Source organism: Anser cygnoides, chromosome 1, assembly GCF_040182565.1.
Source record: "Anser cygnoides isolate HZ-2024a breed goose chromosome 1, Taihu_goose_T2T_genome, whole genome shotgun sequence".
Taxonomy (NCBI): domain Eukaryota; kingdom Metazoa; phylum Chordata; class Aves; order Anseriformes; family Anatidae; genus Anser; species Anser cygnoides.
This window is the reverse complement of record NC_089873.1, coordinates 121,471,937-121,496,507: the sequence shown is the minus strand read 5'-3', so window position 1 is coordinate 121,496,507 and position 24,571 is coordinate 121,471,937. Positions and strand designations below refer to the sequence as shown.

The following is a 24,571-nucleotide window of genomic DNA, read 5'->3' as shown; positions in this document are numbered from 1 at the left end:
CAGTATGAAACTTGATGTTTACTTACAAGACTGTGAGGGCTGGATGTTCCAACCAGTTGACCAGAAGTTTTAGATACTTTTTCAAGCAGCTTCCTGGTGACTTTTTCCAAAGAGGGTCAAGTTCAATGCTCCACTGCAGGCTAGGGTGCCTCTTCTGTTTTTGCTTGGAAGTTAATTTCTGCTTAGAAATGACAAAACATACAGAGTGAAGTTTGTCTTACTTCAGGGTGGCTACACATTAACAAGTCGTTCTTGGGTTTTGTTGTATTTAGTGGGCTCTTCTAGGACTTGTAATCTGAAACTAAATGTCTACAGTAGGTGGATAAATCACTCCTTAAGAGTGTAAATAAATCACTCCTTCCTGTTTCTCTGAATTGACTGTGAATTGCGCGTGATGGGTGGCTTGCTGAGACACAGATAAATACATGTTATTGGGTGAGTCTTACCTTCAGTGCTACCTTTTGAAGTCTCTCCACTTCTTAATTGTTACTTTTCTCTTAAAGTGATTTCAGAAAAATGAATAGATTCCCCCCCCATCCCCACCCCTGATGCTTATTACTATTAGGATGGAAGTATTACAAGGTGAATACAGTCATTTAAGTGTATTGCAGTAGGGAAGTAATTGCAAATTGTATTGCACTAGACAGAGCCCTCATGGGAGTATGATAATCATCCATTACAGTAAGTAAACAACAACATAGAAAATATGAGATATATGTATTCCCTGAGATAACCTGACAGTGCAAGTAGGCATTCATTCTTTGGTGGTTTTTAAACTGGTATTTGATTAAGCCTTAAATCAGACCACAATGGTAACGTCAAGATGATTTCCATTTGTTTCTTTTGACTTTCAGATAGTTTGAAATAATTATGCCCAGCTATTTTGTGGCTCTGAACTACAGTTATGCCAGGAAGTTGATTCTGCAGCTGTTTCTGAACACAGACTGAAGGCCTGCGGCGTGCCAGAGGGCACCGGCCAGGACACGGGGGCATTCAGCAACCAGGAAAATTACTGGCTTTTTTGAGGAAGAAGCAAAGAGGAAACCTTTATTTCTCGTGTAGTTGAAAGGCAGAGCAATACAGCTTTGACACCTGGTTAACTTCAAGAAGCATTTTTCAACATACCTCGACTGTGAATCTTGTTACTCGGACACAAAAGTGCCTTGGGACTTGAGCAAATAATTCATAGGAAGAATTGCTTGGACAAAGGACTCACTGAAAAATCATGGCGAAGCACTTGGAGATCATCAATCTGTCATTTTTGTTGGAACATGAAAGGGAAATGATATTGGGAGTATTGAAGAGAGATGAATATCTGAAAAAAGTTGAAGATAAAAGGATAAGGTAACCCTTTTTATTATTCTTCTTTAAAAAATAATTCTCTGGTGTAGATATTTATATGGCTCCCAGTGAAGATTTTCTAAATGCTTTGGGAGAATGATAAGTTTTGTGAGGTGGCACAGTTAATTACAAGTCAAAATGTGTTGAAAGAAAGAAAATTGCTTGCTAGTGTGGCCTTCTATAAATGGAAGATCGTGATGTGTCCATTGCTTCAAAGCAAAAGAGTAAGAAAGCTAATGGACCTCAAACTTCAATCCCAGGCCATGTATTGATGTAGGGAACTGCAAGAAGGCTAGTGATTTTGTTCTGGTAATCATTTCATATAAGTCTAATTTGCAATGTATTGCCTATTCATAGTTCAAGTTTAATAACATTTAGAACTACAGTATTTCTTGGAAAGCTGCCATTCGATTTTCATAAGCTTGTAGAAAGCTTAAAATGTAATGGAAATATGGCGTAATGAAATCTGAGTGCTTACTCTAAAAGTACATCCAAATTCTCTTGGTTGATTTCAGTACTACATTTAAAATCCCAGAATTCTTTTTCATTCTCTCAAATGTTCAATTAGCCTCAAGGAAATGAATATATAAGCTGGGTTTCTGCATGGATGCCCTGAATTCAAGAACATCTTTCAAATACTGAAAATGTGTTTCACTAAAATAAAAGATGGTTTAATTTTCTTAGAAATGAAATACTTTATTTTCTAGTAGACATGTTCAGAGTGTCCTTGAGAGCTTAACACTCATGCTGGCAACAAGTGCGAGAATATACAGCGATGGTTTTTGAATTTCAGATTCTGTAGATTTTGCCCGGTTTGGCTAAATTTATCCCACATGAATGGAAGGTTTTAGTCAGGCTCTTGAAGCTTTGTCCTCTGAGAACAGCTGTATGCGTTGTGTCTTTGTGTGGGAGGGGGATGCTGGGAGGTGTCACAGGGAGAGAATATGTGTGTGGGGGGGGGGCTGTATACAGGAGTCCATGCAACACAGGGGAAATGTGTGATAACAACCTTTTTCTTTCTCTTGCAGTATTTACAGAGCAGGGAGGAGGAGGGACACTTCATTTTTCACATGGCTTAGATTTACTAATAAATCAAAGAATAAAACTGAAGGTCTCAGGTGTGGCTCAGAACAAACTGATGGGTGGCATAGAGACTTCAGGGGGTGTTAATAGAGCTCACGTGTTCTTTTCTGAGAAAAAAGGTAAAATCAGAGTTGAGAGAACAACGTGTGGAGGCAGTCTGAGATCCAGTTATTTCAGATGATGACTCAAATTCAGTTGGTTCAGCGAAGTACCAGTTCTGCAAAAGTTCAAATGCTTTTCCAGTATGTTGTTGCTGCTTCCCATCACTTCTTGCTGCTGTCCTTTTATCTAGTGTCGGTTCTGAGAAACAGGCTCAGTGTGGATAATGTGCAGCACTCAGTGTCGCACTCGAGGCTGCCAAGCATAATGGATTACAAAGGGAAGATTTCCAGCATTTGCTGGTTTCTGTCCATGAACTCCAAGGCCAGGCTGCATTGTTCTTCCCTTTGATTTCCTAAAAAGCCTTTTAGACATGTGCTGCTGAGGCTTCTTTTGTACAAAACTATTATTTGGGAAACCATGCAGAGTTAGCCACTGGCTTTGGAAGGCTTCTTCTCTTGAGATAACCAGGTCTAAGTGCAGTGCCCTTGCAGGTGTGCAGCCCTTTTAACTGGGCAAGCACAGTGGTTCATCTAAATGGAGTGGGCTAAAACTGGCATGCCTGTCTTGGTACAGGAGTGGCAAGAAAGGGAATTTCTTTATGATGGAGTGGGCAAATTAGTTGTTTAACTTCCTTCATCGTTTGTCAGATGAAGAAGAAAACAGAACACAAGAAAACAGATGGAGCACTGTTTGTTCCAGGCATTGTGCTCTGTTTTGTAATAGGATAAGCATTTCAAAGTAAGTATTTTGTTTTAGAAGGCTCTGGCCTCAGAAATGTATGCCGTGTATCAGTCATCTATCAAAGCCTTCAGTATTAAGAGCAAGAGTGTAACAAGTCACCAGCTTTCCCAAACCTCCCAAACCTTTCTTTCCTGTTATTGCTGTGTACCAGTCTCAAGTGGGACATGGCAGTAATAGGTGAGTTAAAAGTTTTGTATGTGTGTTTTGTTTGTTGTTGTTGTTGTTTCTTGTTCTTTATGATGTCTTTAAAAATGCTACTTACCTGTTCTTTCTGTGGTACTGAAAATCACTGCCAAACCTACTGAGAACCGAAGGCACCTCTGGAGGACATGGTTCAGCTAAGGAACCGGTGGCATTAGGGTTATCTGTATTTTGGTGCAAATGCAAAGGGCACCTCAAGAAAAGGTTGGAAATGAAGTTAATCTGAAATGTGATGCTAATTAGGATAACCTAGGTTGTGATATTAGGCTCGTACATACTTCTGGCACCTATACTAACCAGTTGGTTTTAGATTAAGGGTATTTTTGGAGTATTGTCACTGGAACATATTGTGTCTGATAAGGGTGGAATGTAGTCTGTAAATGACTTCCAAGATATGCAAACTATAAAAAGCTGGGAGGGTAACTGCTTCCTGGGAGGCTTCATAATTTTTCTTTCTGAATACAACTTGGCAAGGATATCTTTAATTATGTCTCATAAGTATACTTCAGAGGAACATGTGTTGTCTTTGAAATTCCATTTGGTGCAATCTGTTACATGTTTTATTGAAGTACTTCGCAGAAGAACAAGTCCTTTTGTATTTTTTTTAATGCATTTTTTCATTCTGGCAAGATACTTGCTTCTAGTCTACACAGAAGAATTTTTATTTGTCTCTTGTACTCTGAATCTGTGTTGATAACAGATTTTTTCTTTTTTTTCTCTATGTCTTCAAAAGTCATCAGAAAAATAACAAAACACAGTAATGCCTTGATTACTCTTAAAACAAACAAAAAAGTGGTATCAACTTCTTACAGTGTCTTTCTTTACGAGTCTCTATTCAGTGTGAAAGCAATAGTAAGTGTAGGAGGACGTCCTAGCACTGAAATTGTTAAGAGTTATATTCACTCTGCTCATACTGGTGTTCTGGAATGCAGGTGGCTGTTCTGATATTTTGATAAGATGTATAAATATTTCACCTACATGTGAGAAAAACACAGAAGGCAACACGTATGCTTACTGTGGTCTAGTTTTGATACTATAAAAAATGTAATAAAAAAGTAACCAATTTTAATAAATACTAGGATTTAGTTATGTTCTTAAAGTGTGTGTTGTATGTCACTGGAAATTTTGTTTGAATATGGATTTAAAGTTGCAGATTACTTGTGAAAATAGCCTACAGTGTCTTAAATATTGCTCTACTGTACATTTGATATCAGCTGAGTAGTCATCATGATGGTTTTTAAAGGACAAGATTGTTAGGGTCAAATCATTCAATCACACAGAGCTAAAATAGCTACAAATAGTGAAGTTGAGCGGGGGGGGGGGGGTGGGGTGGGGAATGTAGGGTTGAACATCTGACTTGCTGGGAGAAATTCGCATCCAGTGTGAAATTTGCATCCAGAGTATGTCAGTGAATACACTCTGAACTGAATGTTCTTGACTGAAATGTTTATTTTTTCCTATCGTTTTACTGGTTTTGAAGTTTTATTCTTTTAAGACCCTTTTCATCCAAACCCAAATAACACCATGAAATGAAAACCAAACCATTAGAGGGATCTATGTGCTGAAAGGGAGGTGTGCCCTGTAGCAGGTGCGTTTCACCTCATTCTTGGTTCGCTTATGTGCCCTGCTGCATCCTCCCCAGCTGTGGCGTTATGGAAGCAACTGGGTCTGATGGCTGTGACATTTGGAGCTAGCACTTCACCTCAATATGAATATGCTACCACAGAGCAAACACGCATGACACGCTTGCTGCTAATGTACACTGCTTTCTCACCTTGACTGTATTCCTAGACAGCTTTTAAAATACAAAGGTTCATGTCACTGTTTACAAAGCCAAGCTGTGAGTTGCCAGGCTTTTAGAAGAGGAGACACCAGTCTAATAGTTGCTGAACTGAGAAAACAAAGAAGGAACATGCCAATTTCTTCCAAGAGTAAGGCCTTATTGAGTAATTACCTAAGTCATTCCCCCAGTGTTTAGGTTTCCAGAAGGTGTACAAGGATCGCATCAATCTCAGTTCTGTATTGCCAAAGAAAGTTGGCATTCCTGTCTCTTCACATAACTAAAATGGCATCTCCTTATCAGTCAGAAGCAATTTAACGTATTAACTCCATTACAGTATAGGAGAAACTTAGCATGGATACCACCCTGTGGTAACTACAGGCAAATACTCCAGCAATTTTATTTTATTTTATTTTATTTTTAAGTCTGAGTAACAAGAGTTGTAAGTGACTTACCTGCTGATTATATATTTGGACTTGTTTGTAAGCACAAAATGATTATAAATCAGTATATGGTATGGTATATGGTCTTTGTTTTTTGCAACACTGACTATAAATAATATCTTAAGGGAAGAGTTCATATGTTAAAGCATATTGTTCATCCATATGGGAAGGATGAGAAGAAGGGAAGTTGTGTGTCTGGCATCTGTGACTTTTGAAAAGTGAATTATTTCTTTTAACGCACTGTTACTCTTTGAACCAGAAACTTTTCAAAATAAAGTAGTTCCTATTGCTGGTACTCTAAGGGCAGAGGTGCCTGTTTTGCTCTCCATTGTTCTTTCTTCTGTTGGTGAAAGAATTTCTGATGGTGGTTAACTCTGATATTCTTATACTTTGATTACAGTTGACTTCATCGAAGGTAAGTAAGAAACCAACAGGCAATTTGTGCATTTTGGGTGGTGTGGTGTGTTGTTTTATGTTTTTTTTTTTTTTTTTTTTTTTTAATCTTGGTAATAGTTTTTAGTGGAGAGGTTGAAGGAGTAGGTCATGAAAAGGTTCATCTGTTGAAGGTGTTGTTATTCCTCTACAATATAACTTCAGTTCCCGTGCCTCCTTTCCATTCTGCTATTCATCACTCCAGTTCTTTTTCTTTGCAAATCCACTCTTTGTCATCCCCTTTTCATTGTCACCGGTATACCTCCATACTCAGATATTCTTAAGACAGTTTTTATTATTAAAAAAATCCCTGTTCTATAAGCAAAATGTGAAAATCTTTGCTTGTAAAACAAGTGCCTAACACATTTTCGATACTCAAATGGCTCTATTTTTACAATGCAAGGAGATGCCAATGTAAATTGGTAATAGCTCATCATTTTGTGAGTTGTCAATATTTACTGTTACTTTCCAGATATCATGTCAGACAGTGGAGGGAATCTGGCTGCATTTACAGAAGGCATTTAGAATCAGTCTGGTGAAGAAATTTCCTTTCTCCCACAGCTCCAGGAACTGTTTTTACCACTTTCTGCTCAGAAAAAAAAATTGTCTTGTATCAGTTGCCCAGCTCTAGATGGAGAATGTGGGAACTCACTTTCTGACAAACAGGTGCAAGATTCACAGATTCATAGAATCTCAGAGTGGGTTGGGTTGGAAGGGACCTTCAAGACCACCCAGTTCTAACCCCCTGCCATGGACAGGGACACCTCCCACTAGGACAAGATTGCTCAGAGCCCCATCCAGCCTGGCCTTGAACACCTCCAGGGATGGGGCATCCACAGCTTCTCTGGGCAGCCTGTGGCTCGCCATTCTCAGAGTAAAGAATTTCTTCCTTGTATCTAATCTAAACCCTCTTCTAGTTTAAAGCCATTACAAAGACTGAAGCAATTTCATATGTTTAAACTTTTTTTTTCTCTGGTTAGGTCTTCAATTGTAGTTGGGTGAGAACAGTTTTTTTTTTTAAATGAAATTTTTTACAACTGTTTGAACTCTGGAAAATTTAGAATAGCAAAATAAAATTAGGAATACTTGAGTTCTGTTGTTCTACATCTTTTAAGATGAAAAAGTCTTTAAAAACAAGGGGGAGAAGGAAGATGCAGAAGCAATTTGAAAAATCAAACTGAGGAATCACATATACCATGCTTTCTATAGTGCTTATCAAAAAAGAGAGTGGAAATGAGGTAGATTTATTTTTTCCAAAATAAGTGTTTGCCAAAATCCAATCGAAATTAAAAAAAAAAGGGGGGGTCTTGAAAGAAATGAGTTACCTGAGTCAGAGCAAGTAGATCATGGTTACAGTGATGACATTTGTTTAAGTGAATGGCTTGAGCAGCGCCTGTCTGCCTCTTGGAGCAGTATAACTATTCAGCTTTTCTAAACTTGGGGAATAAATGTTCTCTTAGGTAAAGCGCATTAAGAAAAATGTCTCTCTTAAGGCTACTCTTCGCTTCTTGGTCTGTGCAAGATGGTAAGGGTTTGTGATGTTCCATCTCTGGAGGCTGCAATTGCAAGGGAACGAGCACCTTTGATGCGTGGAGCCAGGAGGCAGTCAGTAGGGAAGGGCCAGGCTCCTTCAGGGGCTGTTTTGTGCTTCTTGCAGGTGATGGGCGACAGAGCCTGGAGCTGTGACTGCTGGTCATTCCTTGGCTATGCTGCCTGCATGTTTTTTCCTTATGTTTTCAAGGCCTCACCTTTTCATGTTTACTTTTTCGGTGGACCTAATCTAGGATATGAGCCATTTCTTAAATTTACTGTAGGTTGTCTTCTTTGTCTTCTGCTTTGATACTCTATAAGGTATTTTAGGCCCCATATGGAAGGGTTCAGATTAAGTCATTCAGTGCTACCTGGAATACGTTACAACAAAACTCTCCAATGCACTTCTGTATTTCATCAAACAGGAGAGAGATCTTGATATAAATTTACAATTAGAGGAATGGCAAAATATTCTGCTATCATTGCCAGTAACAATTTTCTTCTTATTATCGATCATCCATCAAACGGCTATTATTATAGATGGTTTAGAAACTTCAGTGTATTATAGGATTCTTTCTCCAATAGCTTATTAAATTGGCTTCTGCAGAGTTTATTTTCTGTTTACTATGGGCATCGACCTATTAGAACCACTCCAGAGGAGGGCCACAAGGACACTCAGAGGGCTGGAGCACCTCTCCTGTGAAGAAAGGCTGGGGAAAGCTGTGGTTGTTCAGCCTGGAGAAGAGAAGGCTCCGGGGAGACCTTACAGCTACTTTACAAAACCTAAAGGAGGCCTACAGGAAAGCTGGGGGGGGACTCTTTGTCAGGGAGTGCAGTGATAGGACAAGGGGGAATGGCTTTATACTAAAAAAGGATAGATGTAGATTACTTTACTAGGTTAAAGGTTGGACTAGATGACTTTAGAGATCTTTTCCAACCTGAATGATTCTATGATTAGATATTTGGAAGAAATTCTTCACTCAGAGGATGGTGAGGCCCTGGCACAGGTTGCCCAGAGAAGCTGTGGGTGCCCCATCCCTGGAAGTGCTCAAGGCCAGGTTAGATGGGGCTTTGGGGAACCTGGTCTGGTGGGAGGTGTCCCTGCCCATGGCAGGGGGGTGGAACCAGGTGATCCTTAAGGTCCCTTCTGACCCAAACCATTCCGGGATTCTATGATTTTATGATATTACTTGGAGAGGATCAATAAAGATAAATTGTTGTTTAATGTTTGAGATTAAAAATGTCTAACTGCATGATTAATGAGATTCCTTTAAAAATAAGGAGTGCTCAAATGTTGGAATGGCAAAAGGAAATTGAATGTTTACGATACAGCTGGTTCCCATACTGGGGAGATAAAGGCTATTGATAAGTCAGGCCAGCTACGTGCCGCACACGTTATCCCTGTTCAGTATTACGAAGCTGTGCAACTATGCTGTGGCTGTTATGATGATGGATTTTTTTTTTTTCAGATGACTCACCTACCTCCTTCTAATCTTTCTGGCCCTCAAGACATTTTCGTTCTTTATCTTCGTAAGATACGAACTTATTTGTTACAGTCAATCAGTAGTTCAATTCAGCAAGTGGTTTAGGGAATCCCAAAGTTCGGATTTGGTATATCTGTCCACACCTTGTTTGCTTGCTTTTTAATGTTTGTATTTTATATGTTTCAGTGAGCAGGGAAGCTGTGGATTGGTTTATTTTATTTTGGTTTCCTGATAGTCCTTGAATGTAGACCTGTATTCAAAAACCAACAAATCACGCTTTTCAAAATTCATGGTGTTGGTAGATCAACCAGCATCTGATAAGGAGTCAAGATTTTGTATCATATGAAGAGAGGAAAATACTGTTGTGACCACCATTAATAATAACAGGATAATAGGAACAATGCCTTTGTAATGTCAAAGAAACGCTGAAACATTTATAAGTTTTTCTCAACATGTTGCTCTCAGAGAAAGCTCTTGTTTAAAACTCAGTGCTTATTGGTTTGGGGAGAGAGAGATTTCCATATTTAAAATTGTAACTACTTAAAACACATATGTTGTGCTCAGCGATGCTTCTTGTTAAGGAGGGACCTGAAAGCTGGGGTGGAGGGTAGGCAGGGAGGCCAGAATGGAAGGAGTTCAGTGAAGGTCTTTTTTTAACATTATATGCTAGGATCCAGCCTGCAGGACACACTGATAGGTACTAAAAAGATAACATCAGTGTCCACAGAGTTCCTGAAATGCAGTGAGCCACTGGTGGTTTGTTTGTTTGTTTTTTAGCTGAAATGGTCCCTTGCTTCCAACACCTTGCCACGTAAACTCAGCATTGATGCAGAGGGAGTTTTTTTTTTTTTGGGTGTGTGGGGGGGGGAGAGATGAGTGAAACTGAATATGCCGTAGTGGCTGTTGGTTGTACTTAGAAGAAATTGGACATGGACCTGTAGCAATCTGTATCTCTGCAAGAGGTAGATAGATGTGAGATGCAATCAATGAACTGCAAGAACAGCTAGAAAGGTACCAAGAAAGCTCAGACTGGACAGACTCTTGAAGTCTGTGGCCTGGGAGAAGGTCTGTCTGGATTGAATGTGGAAAAGGAGAATCCAAAGCAGAACCTTACATGAAGAAGAAATCACTTCTGAGTATAGACCAGCAGAGGAAAGTGCCTGCCAGGGTTTGTAGTTGCTACCCGGAGTGATGGGACATGCCCTTTTCAAAAGCTGTCTGAGGCTGAGCATCTCCAGACCAGGTGGCTGCAGAGCTGCTCTCGTTCCTGGGTACCCCAGTGGGAAGCAAAATCCCGGCCATCCCTGTAACAAGGCCACGTAGCCACAAATAACCTACTGCTGTCAAAGCTTAGCCCCTGGTGACCTGCACAATGTTCTCTGCCTTCTTAACTGGGGCTCCAACCCATAATCTTTTATTGGTTTTGTGCTCACAGAGTCTTTTCCTTCCTGATCTTTTCACTGATCCTTAAGTGAAACTGGTAACCAGGTGTTTTGAATCTCTCTTGAGGTATGTGTGGAGATGGTGAGTCCAGTTAGCCGCAGTGCTTCATGGCAGAGGGGCCCCGGAGGCTGGTGGCAGTGCGTGAAAGTGTAGGGGAGGAATGGGATGGGGAGACAGCAATACCCAGCTGCCTAAAGCCGAGGGAACTGAACTGGGGCCCTGGAAAAGGGGATGTTCTGGGGTAGGTTGGAGCGTGGAAAGGATTTGAAAAGGTGCAGGAGCTTAGAACGGGAGAAGTTTTGGCAAGGGGAAAGTAAGGACAGAGCTTGGAGTGGGCAGGGGCACTGTAGGTTGTTTATTGAGAAAGTTGAGAGGATAATAGGAGCCTGGGGGTTGAGTGGACAGAGCTTCTGCTGAGGCACGTTGAGAGGGCATAGCAAATTTGACTGCATACAGGGCTTACGTTAGCAGTTGAGGCTAGTGATTATCTCCTCTGCTGAGCACTTGTGAGACCGTATCTGGAATAGAGTTTCCAGCTGGGCACTCCTTGGTACAAGAGAAACACAGACATCCTGGAGTGTGTTCAGTGGAGAGCCATAAGGATGGTTGGAGCCCCTTCTACATCTTGTAGGCTGAGGGAAATGGGTTTGCTCAGCATTAAGAGAAGGCAAAGGGGAGACATGGTGGCTGCCTTCAACTGCTGCTGCTCTCAAGCCTGTAGTGGAACAAAATTGTTCTAGTCTCCACGACAGTAAAAGAACAAGAAGCATTGTGAACAATCTGGAATATGGGAGATTCTGATTAGATATTATGGAAACTTTTTTATTCCACTCTTTTTGTTTGTTTCATTAAAAAAAGAATAAGGTTGGTCAGTTTGTGGGACCGGTGCCCAGAGACATTGTGTGCTTTCTTTACTTGGAGTTATTCAAGGTTCAATTGAACAAGGCCTTAAGCAACCTGTTCTGGTTGGCCCTGCTCTGGGCACCAGTTTAAGCTATGTGACCTCCAACATTGCCTCCAACCTGGATGGTTCTGTGGGTTGGGGTGTGAGGGATGAGAGCTTGAGGCTCTGGTGTGGGAGGGAAAGCTCTGGAGTAGAGGTCAGGAACAAAGGTACAAGGAGCTCTTAGTGAGAGGTTTGGGTTATGACGGAGTCCTGCTTGAGTCCCTAGATTTTTTATTATTATTGTTTTTTTTCTTTGGGAATGTAGTAGTAGTAGTAGTTACTTCTCACATAAGGTTATTTTTCCCTTAAGGACTTGACTCATGCAACCTTGAAATTGCAGTCTTTAAAGTAGGTCTTAAATGCAGATACCTTTATCCTTCAGGGTCAGCGGTGGAACTGGTAACACTCAGGTTATGTTATTTAAACTGATATTCTCCATTTTTAAATTAGTGGTGTTATGCTGTGATGCCACATCTATTTAGGTGTTTGCTTTTGTTTTGTTTCAAGATTTGAGAGGCCAGTGCAGAATTGCATTTGTTTTCCTAGCTAACTCTACTCTGGCATAGTATTAAATGCACACTAGTTACAGGAGAGATTTTCTTTTTCTAATGTGGAAGCACAGAATAGTCCCAGTTTTGAGCTGCAGTCAACCTGGGCTCAGCATGACTTGAATTATTGATGAGGGACAGGCAAAGATGGTTTGCCAGTGGTCCAGAACTGCTCAGCTGTCTGCACACCAACCACAAGGCTGCAGATTTTCCTCTTGGCTTTATGTCTGAGAGGTTGGGGATAGATGTATTCTTCTTTGCCATGTATGTGTCAGAAATGCAGTTAATATATAAAACACACTTATATTGTCCTTATTTGTGTCTTGTAGTTTATAGTGCTAGATCTTAATCTGTTAGAAAGTTTATACAAATCACAGGAAGATGGAAATGTTGCTTGATCTCCAAAAGGTTTCATCATAATAACATACAAAAATCAGTTGTATCTCCAAATTCAAGCCCTTTATTTTCTTCCTTCTAGGAAATTGAAAAATGAGCTTCTGGAAGTGAGAAGGAAAGGTGGAAACCGACACTGTCAACAGGATAACAGCAGAGTCTGCGTTCGCTGTCAGAAAAGCCTGGGCTTAATCTTTGACAGAGGAGACCTGTGCCAAACCTGCAAGCTTAGAGTTTGCACTAAGTGTCGTGTCGTGGGAGCTGATGGGCAGTGGAAATGCTCGGTGTGTGCTAAGATTGCGTAAGTTGTGCAGCTTTTATGGATACATTTACAGATTAATTCCCCATAAGTAATTTTATGCTGTTGTTAGTTTTATCTCCTCTTAGCACAAAAGTATATGCATAGCAGATAAACAAGGTAAGAGGCTTTCTGCTGTTTTGATTTGCTGCAGTATTTCGCAGTATCTTTTTTTCCAGTTCCAAGCTAGTTTCAACTAGCTTGCTTTCTAAAGAAAGCTGCAAGCATCACAGATACTAGGTCGTTGGTGTGCAATGCTCTGAAAATCAGTTACAAAACAGTGACAGTCTATTCACAGTAAGACATAAATGTAAGAATCAAGTAATTGAAAATTAACAAAATTAAGAACAAGCGAGGACTGTACATTCTGACTGATGTGGTAGGTGGATTTGTGAAGAAAGAGATGTAAAAATCGTGAGTCCAAGCATTTCAAGGCATGGTTTTATCCTTGCTTTTTCCTGTGTTTACAATAACTGAGCATTTCTGCATAAAGGGAGAAGGGTGTATTTACAATATTTTTTCCCCTGGATGTTTAGAATAAGAGAGAGTTCTAAAGTAAGCTGTGCAATGGTGGGAGGTAAAACAAAAGGAGGTAGATTAATCTTCACATTTCTCACTGTTAGAATGTTAAGTATGGAGAATGGAGGAGGATAGAAGAACACAGTGCTGAAAAGCAGAGAATTGGTATTTTAACACAGGATATCAAGTGAATAAACAAGGAGATGTTATACGTTCAAAAATACATGTATTTAATTCATATATACTTGAAGGAATATTGCCCTTGATTGGGATAGTAATACGGAATTTCGTAGCTTGACTTAGCAAGATAACCACGAAGGAAAGGAGAGGTGTATTGTGCAATAGAACTCGGTTAAGTATCGTGATGTAAGAACTGGATGTTGTTACATCCATAAGGGAATTACATGCACACATAAAGAAAAGATGTGATAAAATAATTACGTTAAGGGGGGGAAGAATCAGTAATTTCACAGAGTGGGAGTGGGGATTTTGTTGTTTGTTCATTTTTTGAAGACTATCAAACTAATATCAGGAAGATAAAGCTTTTTGTAAGCTGTATCAAAAAGTGAATCCAAAATGGTAGTTATGTCAGACTTTGGCTACCTAGACAGTTAATGAAGAATTAATGCAGCAGGACATGGAGTTTAGTGTTTTTGTCTTCTAACTTCAGCTTTAGAAGGCTAACCACTAAGGGTTGTTAGTTAGATGCCTTAACCTTCTCTTGCATTCAGTGGGGGATGCAACCAGAGAACAATGTTTCACCTCTTTTAAGATGAACCATGTTCAAGTACTTGATTTTGTGAAATGTTGACAAACTACTCCTTGTGGTTTGCTTCAGCCGGTTCCTGAGGTGACCTGAGTACTGTGCCTTTCGGAAATGATGGGGTTCAGGTAAGATGACAGAGTGGAGAATGGCAAATATAATGCTGCTCTTTAAAAAACAAAGAAAGGAAGAACAAGGGATTTGTTGGCCCTGCCAGATTACCTTTAACTTCTCTAAAAATACTGAAACAAATGATCATGGTACTGTCTGAAAGCTGAGAGAAGCTGACAGGACGATGAGTAAGAGCTGGCTCAAAAACAAATAATGTCAAAAGCAATTTAATTTCCTTCGTTGATAGGATGACAGACCTCATGGATAGAGGAGGATCTGTAGATGTCTTATAACTTGACTTTAGTGAACCTATTCATAGGTTCTTATACTGTTCTCAAAAGCTTATAAACAAGGGGGACTGTGCCCCAAAATAAATGATGTCTGTGTGATTGCAGACCTGCCAGGAGAACTACAAAGCTCTGTTCTCAGAGTGTTTCACTATCAAAATAACAGTGGTATAGAGCGGAATTTTCACTGGGTTTTTACTGGTCGGTGTTTTAGTTTAGGACTTAGATAATGCAGCACATGAGTTTACCAATTAAATTTGCTGGTGATGTGAAACTGCGAGGTGTTGCAGACATGTTGAAGGATGGGCTTGGGGTTCAAAGTGGTACAGCTTAGAGAAGATGTTTGAAGTAAAAGTAAATGGTGGCTCCCTGTGGGCATGTGCAAGTACCACTTGGGCAAAGACAGCTGCAGCAACACAGAATGAGAAAAATAAAAATAGCTTATGCAGCTGTTCCTTGAGAATGAATCTGGATGTCGTACTGAATGAAAAGCTGCACATGAATCAACAGTTTTCTGCCACTGTGGAGAAGTCCTGCATCATACAGGATGTAAAACAGAATTACGGTCTACAAAATACATGATAATACCTGTTTTGTATAGAGTACCCTGCCCCATTTTGTGTAGCTGTGGTGGTTTTACTCGGGTGGGCAGCACACACAGGATGCCTTCCATCTGGAATGTTCTCAGGCCAGGGTGCCGAACCAGGGGGTCGTCCAGTTCCGTGCCTAGGTCCCATGCCACTGTCCAGTTCATTTCCATTTGTGGGTTCGATGCTGCCGTCTGTTTCACAGCCATGGCTGGGTCCCACACTGTGTTCTGGACGACAGGCACACCTCTGCTCCCCGTGGCTGTCCGGCTGGTGCTCCTGCCTTCGCCCCATGCCACCGTTGTGCCAGTGGGAAGGCCCAGGCCCCCTGTGGCTGTACAGCTGAGGGGGCGGCCTGTTCCCTGCGTTGTTATGGTCCCACTGGTACCGCCTGTAAGTGTCTGTGGGCTGCGCGCCAGAGGCCCCTCGGGCACTGGTGTCTGTTGTGCCGCAGGCGCTACCCCTCTGCCCATGACACTTCTTGCTAGGTGCACTCCTTCTCGGTGCTTCCTTGGACTGCTTTGCTGTCCTCTCACACCGAGGAGGCCTGCCGCTCGCCTTACTGCTTCGGCTCTTCTTCCTGCCACACACGTTGGCTGTCAGAGTGCCTAGAAGCTCAGCGAATGGTGGGCCACCCGCAGGGGGCCTGTTTTATAGGGCCCGCAGCAAAGGCGGGGCAGTGGTGGCCACTGTGACCTCAGCAAGCCTCTGTGATGGAGTGGCCCACGCATGGCCACAGGCGGCGGTGTTGGGAGCGGCCTGGAAGATGGCCTCATGTGGAAGGAGGAGGAGGGTTGTGGGGGCTGAGGGCCCCTTTTCTGGGGCTGGCTCCCCTGGGCTATTTGGCTTGCCAGAGAGAAAGGCTGCCCCTCAGCCACAGGGACTGCCCTCCACCTCCCATCCTGTAGCCTGGGTTTATTTTTAACACTGATTTTTAAGTAATTAAAATTAATTTATGGAAAATAACAGAAGCAAGGTGCATCCTTAGTCCTAATTCCCATGTGCGCCTTGTGCTCTGAGTGAAGAATTTCTTCCTCACATCACATCTAATCTAAATCTCCCCTTCATTTGTTCAAAGGCATTATTCCTTGTTCTATGGCTACACTCCCTGATAGAGTCCCTCTCCAGCTTTCTTTTGGGCCACTTTTATGGGTTAGGATAGGTGGCAAAACTTCAGGACCTTGCAAATTGCAGCCTTATCTACCTTGTTCCACATGTTCCGTGTGACATTTTCCAGTTCAGGCTCTGGCCTCTGATCAGTGTTACACAGAATCACAGAAACATTAAGGTTGGAAAAGCCCTCCAAGATCATCTGGTCCAACCATCCCCCTACCACCAATGTCACCCACTAAACCATGTCCCTAAGCACCACGTCCAATCTTTCTTTGAACACCCCCAGGGACGGTGACTCGATCGCTTCCCTGGGCAACCAGTTCCAATGCCTGACCGCTCTTTCTGAGAAGAAATGTCTCCTAATTGTTTTAATTTTTGAAGAGTAGGGGCATGATGTTTCCATTTTTCCACTCACCAGGGACATTGCCCTGTGATGGTTTTACTCAGGTGGTCAGCTGAGTTCCACCACGGCCGCTCTCTCACTCCCCTGCCTTGAAGAGGAAAGGGGAGAAAATGAGATACAAAGAGCTCAAGGTTTGAGATAAGGATGATTTAATTAAAGGGAAAAGGGAGAGGGGAAAGGAAAAAACAAACAAAAAAACAAAAGGCCACGCGGAAGCACAGAGAGAGAGGAAATGACCACGTCCTGGGAAGCAGGGCCTCAATACATGTAACGGCTGTTTGGGAGGACAGGCCCTTCCACCACGAGAGCCCCCCTTTTTATTGCTGAGTGTGACACCACATGGTATGGAATATCCCTTTGGTCGGTTTAGGTCAGCTGCCCTGGTGCTGTCCCCTCCCCATCACTTGCCCACCCCCAGCCTGCTGGCTCCTGGGGGCTTGGAGGGAGTCCTGATGCGGTGCCAGTATTGTGCAGCAACAGACACAACACTGGAGTGCTACCAGCGCTGCTCTAGCTACGAGTGCAGAGCACAGCACTGTGTGGGCTGCTGCAGGGAAAGTTAACTCCGTCCCAGGCAGACCCAGCACAGTAGCGCACATCATACTGGTCATCTGGAGAAGTTTCAGTAGAAAATAAAGATCACAAGCCTAGGGCATGGTTTGTACAGAGTAATGAAGGGAGTCAGAAATGTTTGGCCTTGGCAAGCAAAAAAATGAAAATAACTGTGTTTGGAATGTACAAATGCAGCTGCATTGTGGATGCATATAGGCTGTTCTATATACTGACTTTGGTTACGAAAAGCAGTGAGATACTTAAATTGCAGTGAAAAGGATTAGATTAGGTGATATGAAAAAAAAATTATTGATATAATTTGGAGAGGTTGCAGAGTCTTGTTTTAAAAACATGTTGGTTAAATGTTTCTCAGGAATGATGACATCAGTAAAGTACGTCCTGTTTTGTGGCTGAAAAATGGGTGGGGAAACTTCTCAAAATGTATGCCACACCTGTTTCTCGTGATTGTGTTGCATTCTGTACGCCAAGCAATGGTCCTAGCAATCATGTTGGAAACGAATTCCGTTAGAAGCCTGCATCTAAGTTATTACAAACTGTGGTGTAATTTGTTTAAAGTGCTAAGGTATCATTAGTGTTTGATATCAATACCAAATTGAAATCTATTCCTGTCCTTTCTTTTCTTTCATATCTAGTGCTTTTGCAGGGCTGTAATGGAAGTTAATGATCTCCAAAATGCTTTTTATGCTGCTAGGAGAACACAAAGAGATTATCTTCTGTGTGGACAGTGTAGAGGTGAATGCTGGAGACAGGTATTTCAGTTAAATCCAATCACTGTGCATAATTCTAGTTTAAATTCTTTCATTTCTGCTTTCCTCTGTCTCACTTAAGTGAGAAATGCAAGGAAAAATGGGATTTTTAGGCTTTTTGAATTACATTTGAAAGAGGAGTTGATTAAGGTAATAGAAAGAGGGCCTGTAGCAAGATTGAAAGGCAGAAAGCAAGGAAAAGAAAATGGGAATCGTGTTAAGAGATGCTTAGTTATGCTGCGTGAGTAGGAAACGGAAGACAGGAAGGAAAAAAAGTTAGCTATTTAGCATTTATTTGCATACAGTGAGTCTGTTAAACTGAGTTGTTTTACTATACTAGTGGCTTTGCAAAACGTGAATATGTGCTAAGAATCTTTCCTTTTTTTTTTTTTTTTTTAACTCCGGCTTTTCTTTTAGCAACCTTGATGAATGAGGTTTACATTGATACCAGCATAGACACTAGCACCTGATATAACGTATGTATGTTGTTGTCCATGCTGAGACCCTTAAAAGACACTGGGAAGGATTCATGGCCTTGATGAACTTTTTCTGGTTTTGGTGCTGTGCTAGTTCTTGGTTGTTCTGCCAAAATTGTTCCCAAGAATGTCTTATTAACTTCCACTGAAGGTGATGGTGGTAGCAGTAACCGGTACAATACAGTATGCAGTCATCTCTTCTACCTGCAGGAATACATTCAGAACATTTCTGAGCTCTTGGGAAGCCTGCTGTGTTTCATCTGGTGTCAGTGAAGAAATTTGGATACTGGGTATTGAGTGTATTTAACAAAAGAGATGTTGACAAGTACTGCAGAGTTTACTGGAGAAATCCCTTGAATTACACAAATAATAATCCAAAATTGTTGCTGAAACAAAGAATATCGTGGTAATAAAGGAAAGTGTGGGTAATATCAGCCAGCTTCTGTCAGTTGCTTCATTTAGTGCATTTTGACCTTTTCTTCTCTCTGAGCATCTTGAGTCCCGCCTACCCACTCACAGGACAGGAGTTGGGGATACCTGTAGTCCAGCATGTTCTGTTACATGGCCTGTGATGAAGTGTTATCATTGCTTTAACATTTATGGTAGGTTTATGTCCAGCTACCAAAAAAATTTAAAACCTTTTTTCTGCTGTTCCACTAAAGTCATAGTTGCTTGAAGAACAGCTTATGGTGATGGAGAAGTTCATTGCAACACAGTATGAGGAGTGGCTGAGGTCACTTGGCCTGTTCAGCCTGGAAAAGAGGAGGCTGAGGCGAGACCTTGTCACGGTCTACAGCTTCCTCACAAGGGGGACTGGAGGGGAAGGCGCCGATCTATTCTCTTTAGTGACCGGTGATAGGACCCGTGGGAATGGTGTCAAGCTGAGGCAGGGGAGGTTTAGGCTAGACGTCAGGAAGAGGTTCTTCACCGAGAGGGTTGTCGCACACTGGAACAGGCTCCCCAGGGAAGCAGTCACTGCACCAAGCCTGTCTGAATTTAAGAAGCGTTTGGACTGTGCGCTTAGTCACATGGTCTGAATTTTTGGGTAGACCTGTGTGGTGCCAGGAGTTGGACTTGATGATCCTTATGGGACCCTTCCAACTCAGGATATTCTACGATTCTATGATTAATTACATTCTAAAACACTTTCAAAAAGAGATTTAGTGAATTTGAGGAAAGAAATTGGAACATGAAAAGTGGGAGATGTCTCTCAGGATTTTTAAGGATAATGGACTGAGGTTTGTATATAAATTGCCTTACAATTTCCAGTTACTGTAGAAGGATATTCCCCTTGAATGTACATAAAGAGAAAATTACTGTTTCATTTTTATTTTTTCCCATGAGAGATATTAACAGAATATAAAGTTGCAAGATGAATCATTTAAAGGTCATGAAGGGTTAGAGCTAAGTCTTCTCCCAAATTCTAAGGTCTGCTGTCAAGGAGAGAACAAGATAGTCTTTACTAATAAGATGAGATGAGATGTTGTAGTGTTTTTAATGTATTTTCGTGTATTTAATGAGGCAAATCGAGCCTGTATGCAGTGATGCAGTTGATGAAAAAGAAAGTTTTCTATTCCATTCCCTGCATACGAGAAACAAAGGTGGTCGTCAGTAGCTTTCAAACATAGGTGCTAAAAAAGAAACTTGCCATCAAGGTCACTTTTTTTTTTTCCCTGCATCTTCTTAAAATGTGATTGGTTGGTGTTTTAAATTTAGCATGAAAAATGGTCAGTGATAGATTGAGGGAAATCATGTTCTTCAAGCAGTCTGCTGACAAACGGATTTTGCATCTTGATGCTCTTTGTGTTTTTCATTATGAATGTGTCTAGATATCTACAAACAATGCCTTTATTTTTGAGTTACTCAGCAAGATAAAAATGCCTAGGTGGCCTGAGTTATTACAGCAGAACTAAGCGGTAATGGGAAATTTGTCTTCATCTTTGAAATCATTATGTTGTTTCAAAGCGTCATGAAAATTCATCAGTATCTTAGTAACATTTATGCACATTAGGAGTCTGAAAATAGATACTTCATTATTTTAGAATACAAGTGTTCTTCAGATTCTCCCCTTTCCCCCCAACAAAACAAAACAAAAACTTACAGGCAAGTTTACCTTCTTCTAATAGGGTCACAGATTTCTATTTATTAAATAAGCCTCCCTGTTTATTGAAAATACTCTGAAATTAATTAATGTTATAGAAAATATTCCATTCAATTGAATGCATGCAAAGATGGGTGTGTATGTTTTGGGGTATTTATTTATAGGCTACACATTATCCAGCCTCTGGTCCTGCCATTTTTTCCAAATTTTTCTTCCCAAAGAAGTGAAATACTTGGACAATGGGAGAGGACAAGGAATCTGGAATGAATCTCTTTCCTCTACTGCAAGTGTTAGGTCGGATGTTCAGTCAGACTGTTCTACCACTGTTGTTTTTTTTCTCCAGAAAAAAAGATTAAAGGTAAAAATTGGGACTTCCCATCTTAAGTGGAATTTTTGTAATTGAATGTTTAACGATAAAGTGTCTTGCAAAATTGAGAGTGCAAAATCACAAGCTGAGTTGTTGGCAAGAACACAGAATCATAGAATCATAGAATCATAGAATCATTAAGGCTGGAAGAGACCTTCAAGATCATCTGGTCCAACCATCATTTTCCACTTTGTTTTAAAACAGCAGAAAGCATACAAAGATGCATCCACATTACTATGTTCATGATATGCTGCACTGAGAGCTTTCCTACTACAGCTCAACTATCAAGACCATTTACTGCTGAAAACGAATACCCATGTAATCATCCATGCTGTAACCCTGTCTGATAGCCAGAGTAAGAGCTACCGGCTGAATGGATATAGACTAATGGATATAAATGCCAAATAGTACTTTCAGCTTAAATAGACATATTCAGTTTATAAAAGCTCTACCATTGGCTTGCATTAGGCATATCTCTACCTAGTGGATGGTCAGTCAGCACATGCTGCAAGCAACTTTCCTGTAGTACAAGGTACTTGTACAAGCCAACATTTTTCTTAAATTGTGCTTCCAGAAAACAGTTAAAGAATTTGCATTAATTAGCTCTTCTCCAGAGTCTAAGGTCTACCCATACTTAATCTAAATTCCCGACATCATCCAGCTCTTTGGAGTATCATTAGGAACATACTAGCTTACAAGTTAAATAGCCTCTGTGGAGAACTTACCTAAATATAGAAGTGTTTGAGTTCCTGCATAAATTTAGCAAAAAAAACGTTGTTTTCTAGTAAGTGTCCTAAGAATGCCCCAAACTCATAAGTATTGTATAGTATTTCATGCCACAGATTATGTTCTGTTTTGAAACTGAGCAGTGTGTTGATGAAGTTAATCTGTTTATTGAGAGATCATAGAGGAAGAAGAAGCATGGAACCATAAAGTAGTCCCTCTCGCATATCTATATGAGTAGCTTGATCAGTAATTTATGTATATAATAATTTCATCTAATATGTAAGGTATTTTGTGTTAAATGTAGCTACTTGTCCATGATTTTCTTTAAAATTTTCCTGGCTGTTTTGAATATATGGAAGAGCAATCATGAAAAAAATTACTGCTATTACAATTTATAACATCGTTTTCTTTCTTACTAAAGCTACTGACTTTAGAATCTGTTGTATACCCAGGAAGGTCGGTCTAAACACCTTTTGTTAGAACGCTTTTTTTTTTTCACTTTTTTTTTTTTTAATTTGTATGCTACATGCTAACTGAAAAAGGAAAGAAAACGCATATATATACCATGATTACAGTCAGCATGAAACTTGAACCCACTTTAAAAACAACAGAAAACAAACCAGCAAACATTGGTTTTATGTAATGTTGTGTATATGCCCTTGATTCTCTTCCCACTGAAACAATTATCTAGATGGAAATGGTTCATTTAAGTTCTGCATCAGAAACAGGAGAAAGATTTGCTCAGCAGGAAAGACAGTAATAATTATAAATGCATAAAAATAACATTAATGTAAGATGGTTGTCTCATTCTTCTTTTTTTTTTTTTTTTCAGAACGTCAATGCAGTTATGAAGTTCAAACCTCAAGTCAGAAACTAGGACAGTCATTTAATCTGAATTCATTTCCATTTGTGTAGAACACAAATTATTTTTATAGGTATTCCCGAAATATATGAGTGATTAAGATGATATAAACCCTAGGCTTTCTATGAATTGTTGAACATACATGAAGAATACATATACACGTATCCCAACCAATATGAGCGAGCTAGAAAGTCAAAAGTACAACACTTCACCGCCTTATTCCTTTAAAAGTGGTATTTTTGTAGAAGTGATCTCTTGGGTATGGAGATTTTCACAAAAAAATGGACTGCTAGCAGAAGCTGGGGACCCAAGACTGAAAGTGACGTTGGTCATGATAAGGACAAAAGGTCTGATGTGAAGGTGGAGGCCTCTAGGCTTGCTCTGGGCGACACAGTGGATGGCTATTGATGTGTTTTTTTCCCCTTCACTGTGGGTAACAAAGTTGGGTAAAGCTCTTATCAAAGGCAATTCTCCCTTTATTTGCTGTTTCATGCCACAGCTGTGTTGTGCCTCAGACCTGGTTGTGCTGGTGGGGTTGAAGCAGAAGGAGTGCAGACCTCCTCAGGGAAGCCCTGCTGAGGAGCTGGCAATCTGGAGGAGAACATCTCTATTCAGAGTGCAGTATTGACTGCTTAATAAGATCAGCCTGATGAAGGAGGTCAGTAATTCAATTTACCATCATTAGCTGAACCGGCACATAGTCCAGCTCCATCATGGTACTGGCTGTCACAGCCTCTAATGCCCACTTGGACCTGCAAAGGGGATGGCTCACACCTTCATCTTCTTGAGGGACCTGTTTGTGTTTGCCACAACAGGCAGCAATGGCCTTGAGCTTCCTTGGCTAAGGAAGAAGAGGGCAGCAGCTGCGTAATTAGAGGCTATTTGATGGCAGTGGGCTACAGCCTGCAGAGGAAGATTACTGAGAGTAGATGGCTGATTTATCCTTTGCCAGAAAACACAGGAATCAACTGTTGTTGCCCAAATAAGCTAACCTCTCTCTGGTGTGCCTTTTGGAGGCTGCCAGGAAGGCAGTTGTGGGGTCGGTCATTACTCTTACAGGGGGGTGGCAAGAGAAAGCGAAAGTCCTCCACAGTCATTCCTCCTGGGTTGGTGGGACCATTCAGGGCTGGGTGTGGAAATAATTGCAAGTTTCTGTTTGTAAAAGCCTGTGGCTTTATGTGCGGCAGACTCCCATGCTGCAAAAACCCTGATCATAGGTTGTTCTGAGTATGGAGAAGGGTGAAGACGCTTGCCTGGATAAGGGGGTGGGGAATACTCTTTGTCAAGTTGAGCACTGCTAGTGAGATATGAGACATAAATAAGATCCGTATCCAAGGGGAGAACGGCACTTGGGGAGCTTTGTGGTCAAACCTGGCAGTAACTGAGGAAAAATGAATGAACCATTTAGACCATGTAAACTGTCACTTATATTGTAGTAGAATGATGTCACAGTCACGGGTATGACAGATTTATGTTGGGATATAAAGCAATAAACTTGCTGTAAACCTTGGCATAAAAATAACTGCACAGGGAAGTGCATGGTGTAAATGAATTGTGAAAATACACATTCAACAAAAAACTGTTTCTCATACTGCATAGGTTCTAATGCAATGAATCCTTTCCAGTGTTTGTATCTCAAAAAAAAAAAAAAGTCTCAAAAAATTTCTGAGTGGAAATGTAGAGATTTTATTTAATGCCTAACATAATGACTGTCTGATTGTGATGATGACAAATTATATGGCTTTTTGTCATTACAAGTCTGCAACAATGAGATAAGACAATCTTCTATTATCTCATTTGTGTGCACATTTTGTATTTTGATTTTTTTTTTAGAGGAATGTGAAGGTGCATAATTCATTAATAGGTGAGGAAGAACTGAGGATATAATGGTAGTTTTTTAGCAGTGGCAGAATCCTATTCTGTAATTTTTAGTATTTTCCCAAGTCAAACTCTTCATTCGAGCAAGTAATTTAATAGAGGAGATATTGATCAGTGCTCTAAATCCATCAGCAGTAATTTTAATGCCCAGAAGACTAGATGATTTCTTTTCTGGTATAGGTTTGTAACTAATTTTTCTTACTGAGCATAAAGTAATCAGGAACATGCCTGGAGCTAAAGATGTTTTTTTTGTGTGTGTGTGTGTTTTTTTTGTTTTGTTTTTTAGTATTCATG

The 24,571-nt window shown here is 40.6% G+C and overlaps 1 protein-coding gene across 4 annotated transcripts in view; it reads left to right on the top strand.

Annotated features, from left to right (window-relative positions):
- The window catches only part of SYTL5 (synaptotagmin like 5), an 87,233-nt gene that overhangs the window by 27,562 nt on the left and 35,100 nt on the right, over positions 1–24,571 (top strand). For 3 of the 4 annotated variants that reach the window (XM_066980233.1, XM_066980242.1, XM_048052835.2), the window contains 2 exons: positions 855–1,344; positions 12,553–12,768. In XM_066980233.1, coding sequence (XP_066836334.1) covers positions 1,226–1,344; positions 12,553–12,768 — 335 coding nt within the window. In that variant the 5' untranslated portion in view covers positions 855–1,225. Of the gene's footprint in view, positions 1–854; positions 1,345–12,552; positions 12,769–24,571 lie in introns of those variants that run through there. The other variant, XM_048052840.2, reaches the window with a different exon arrangement.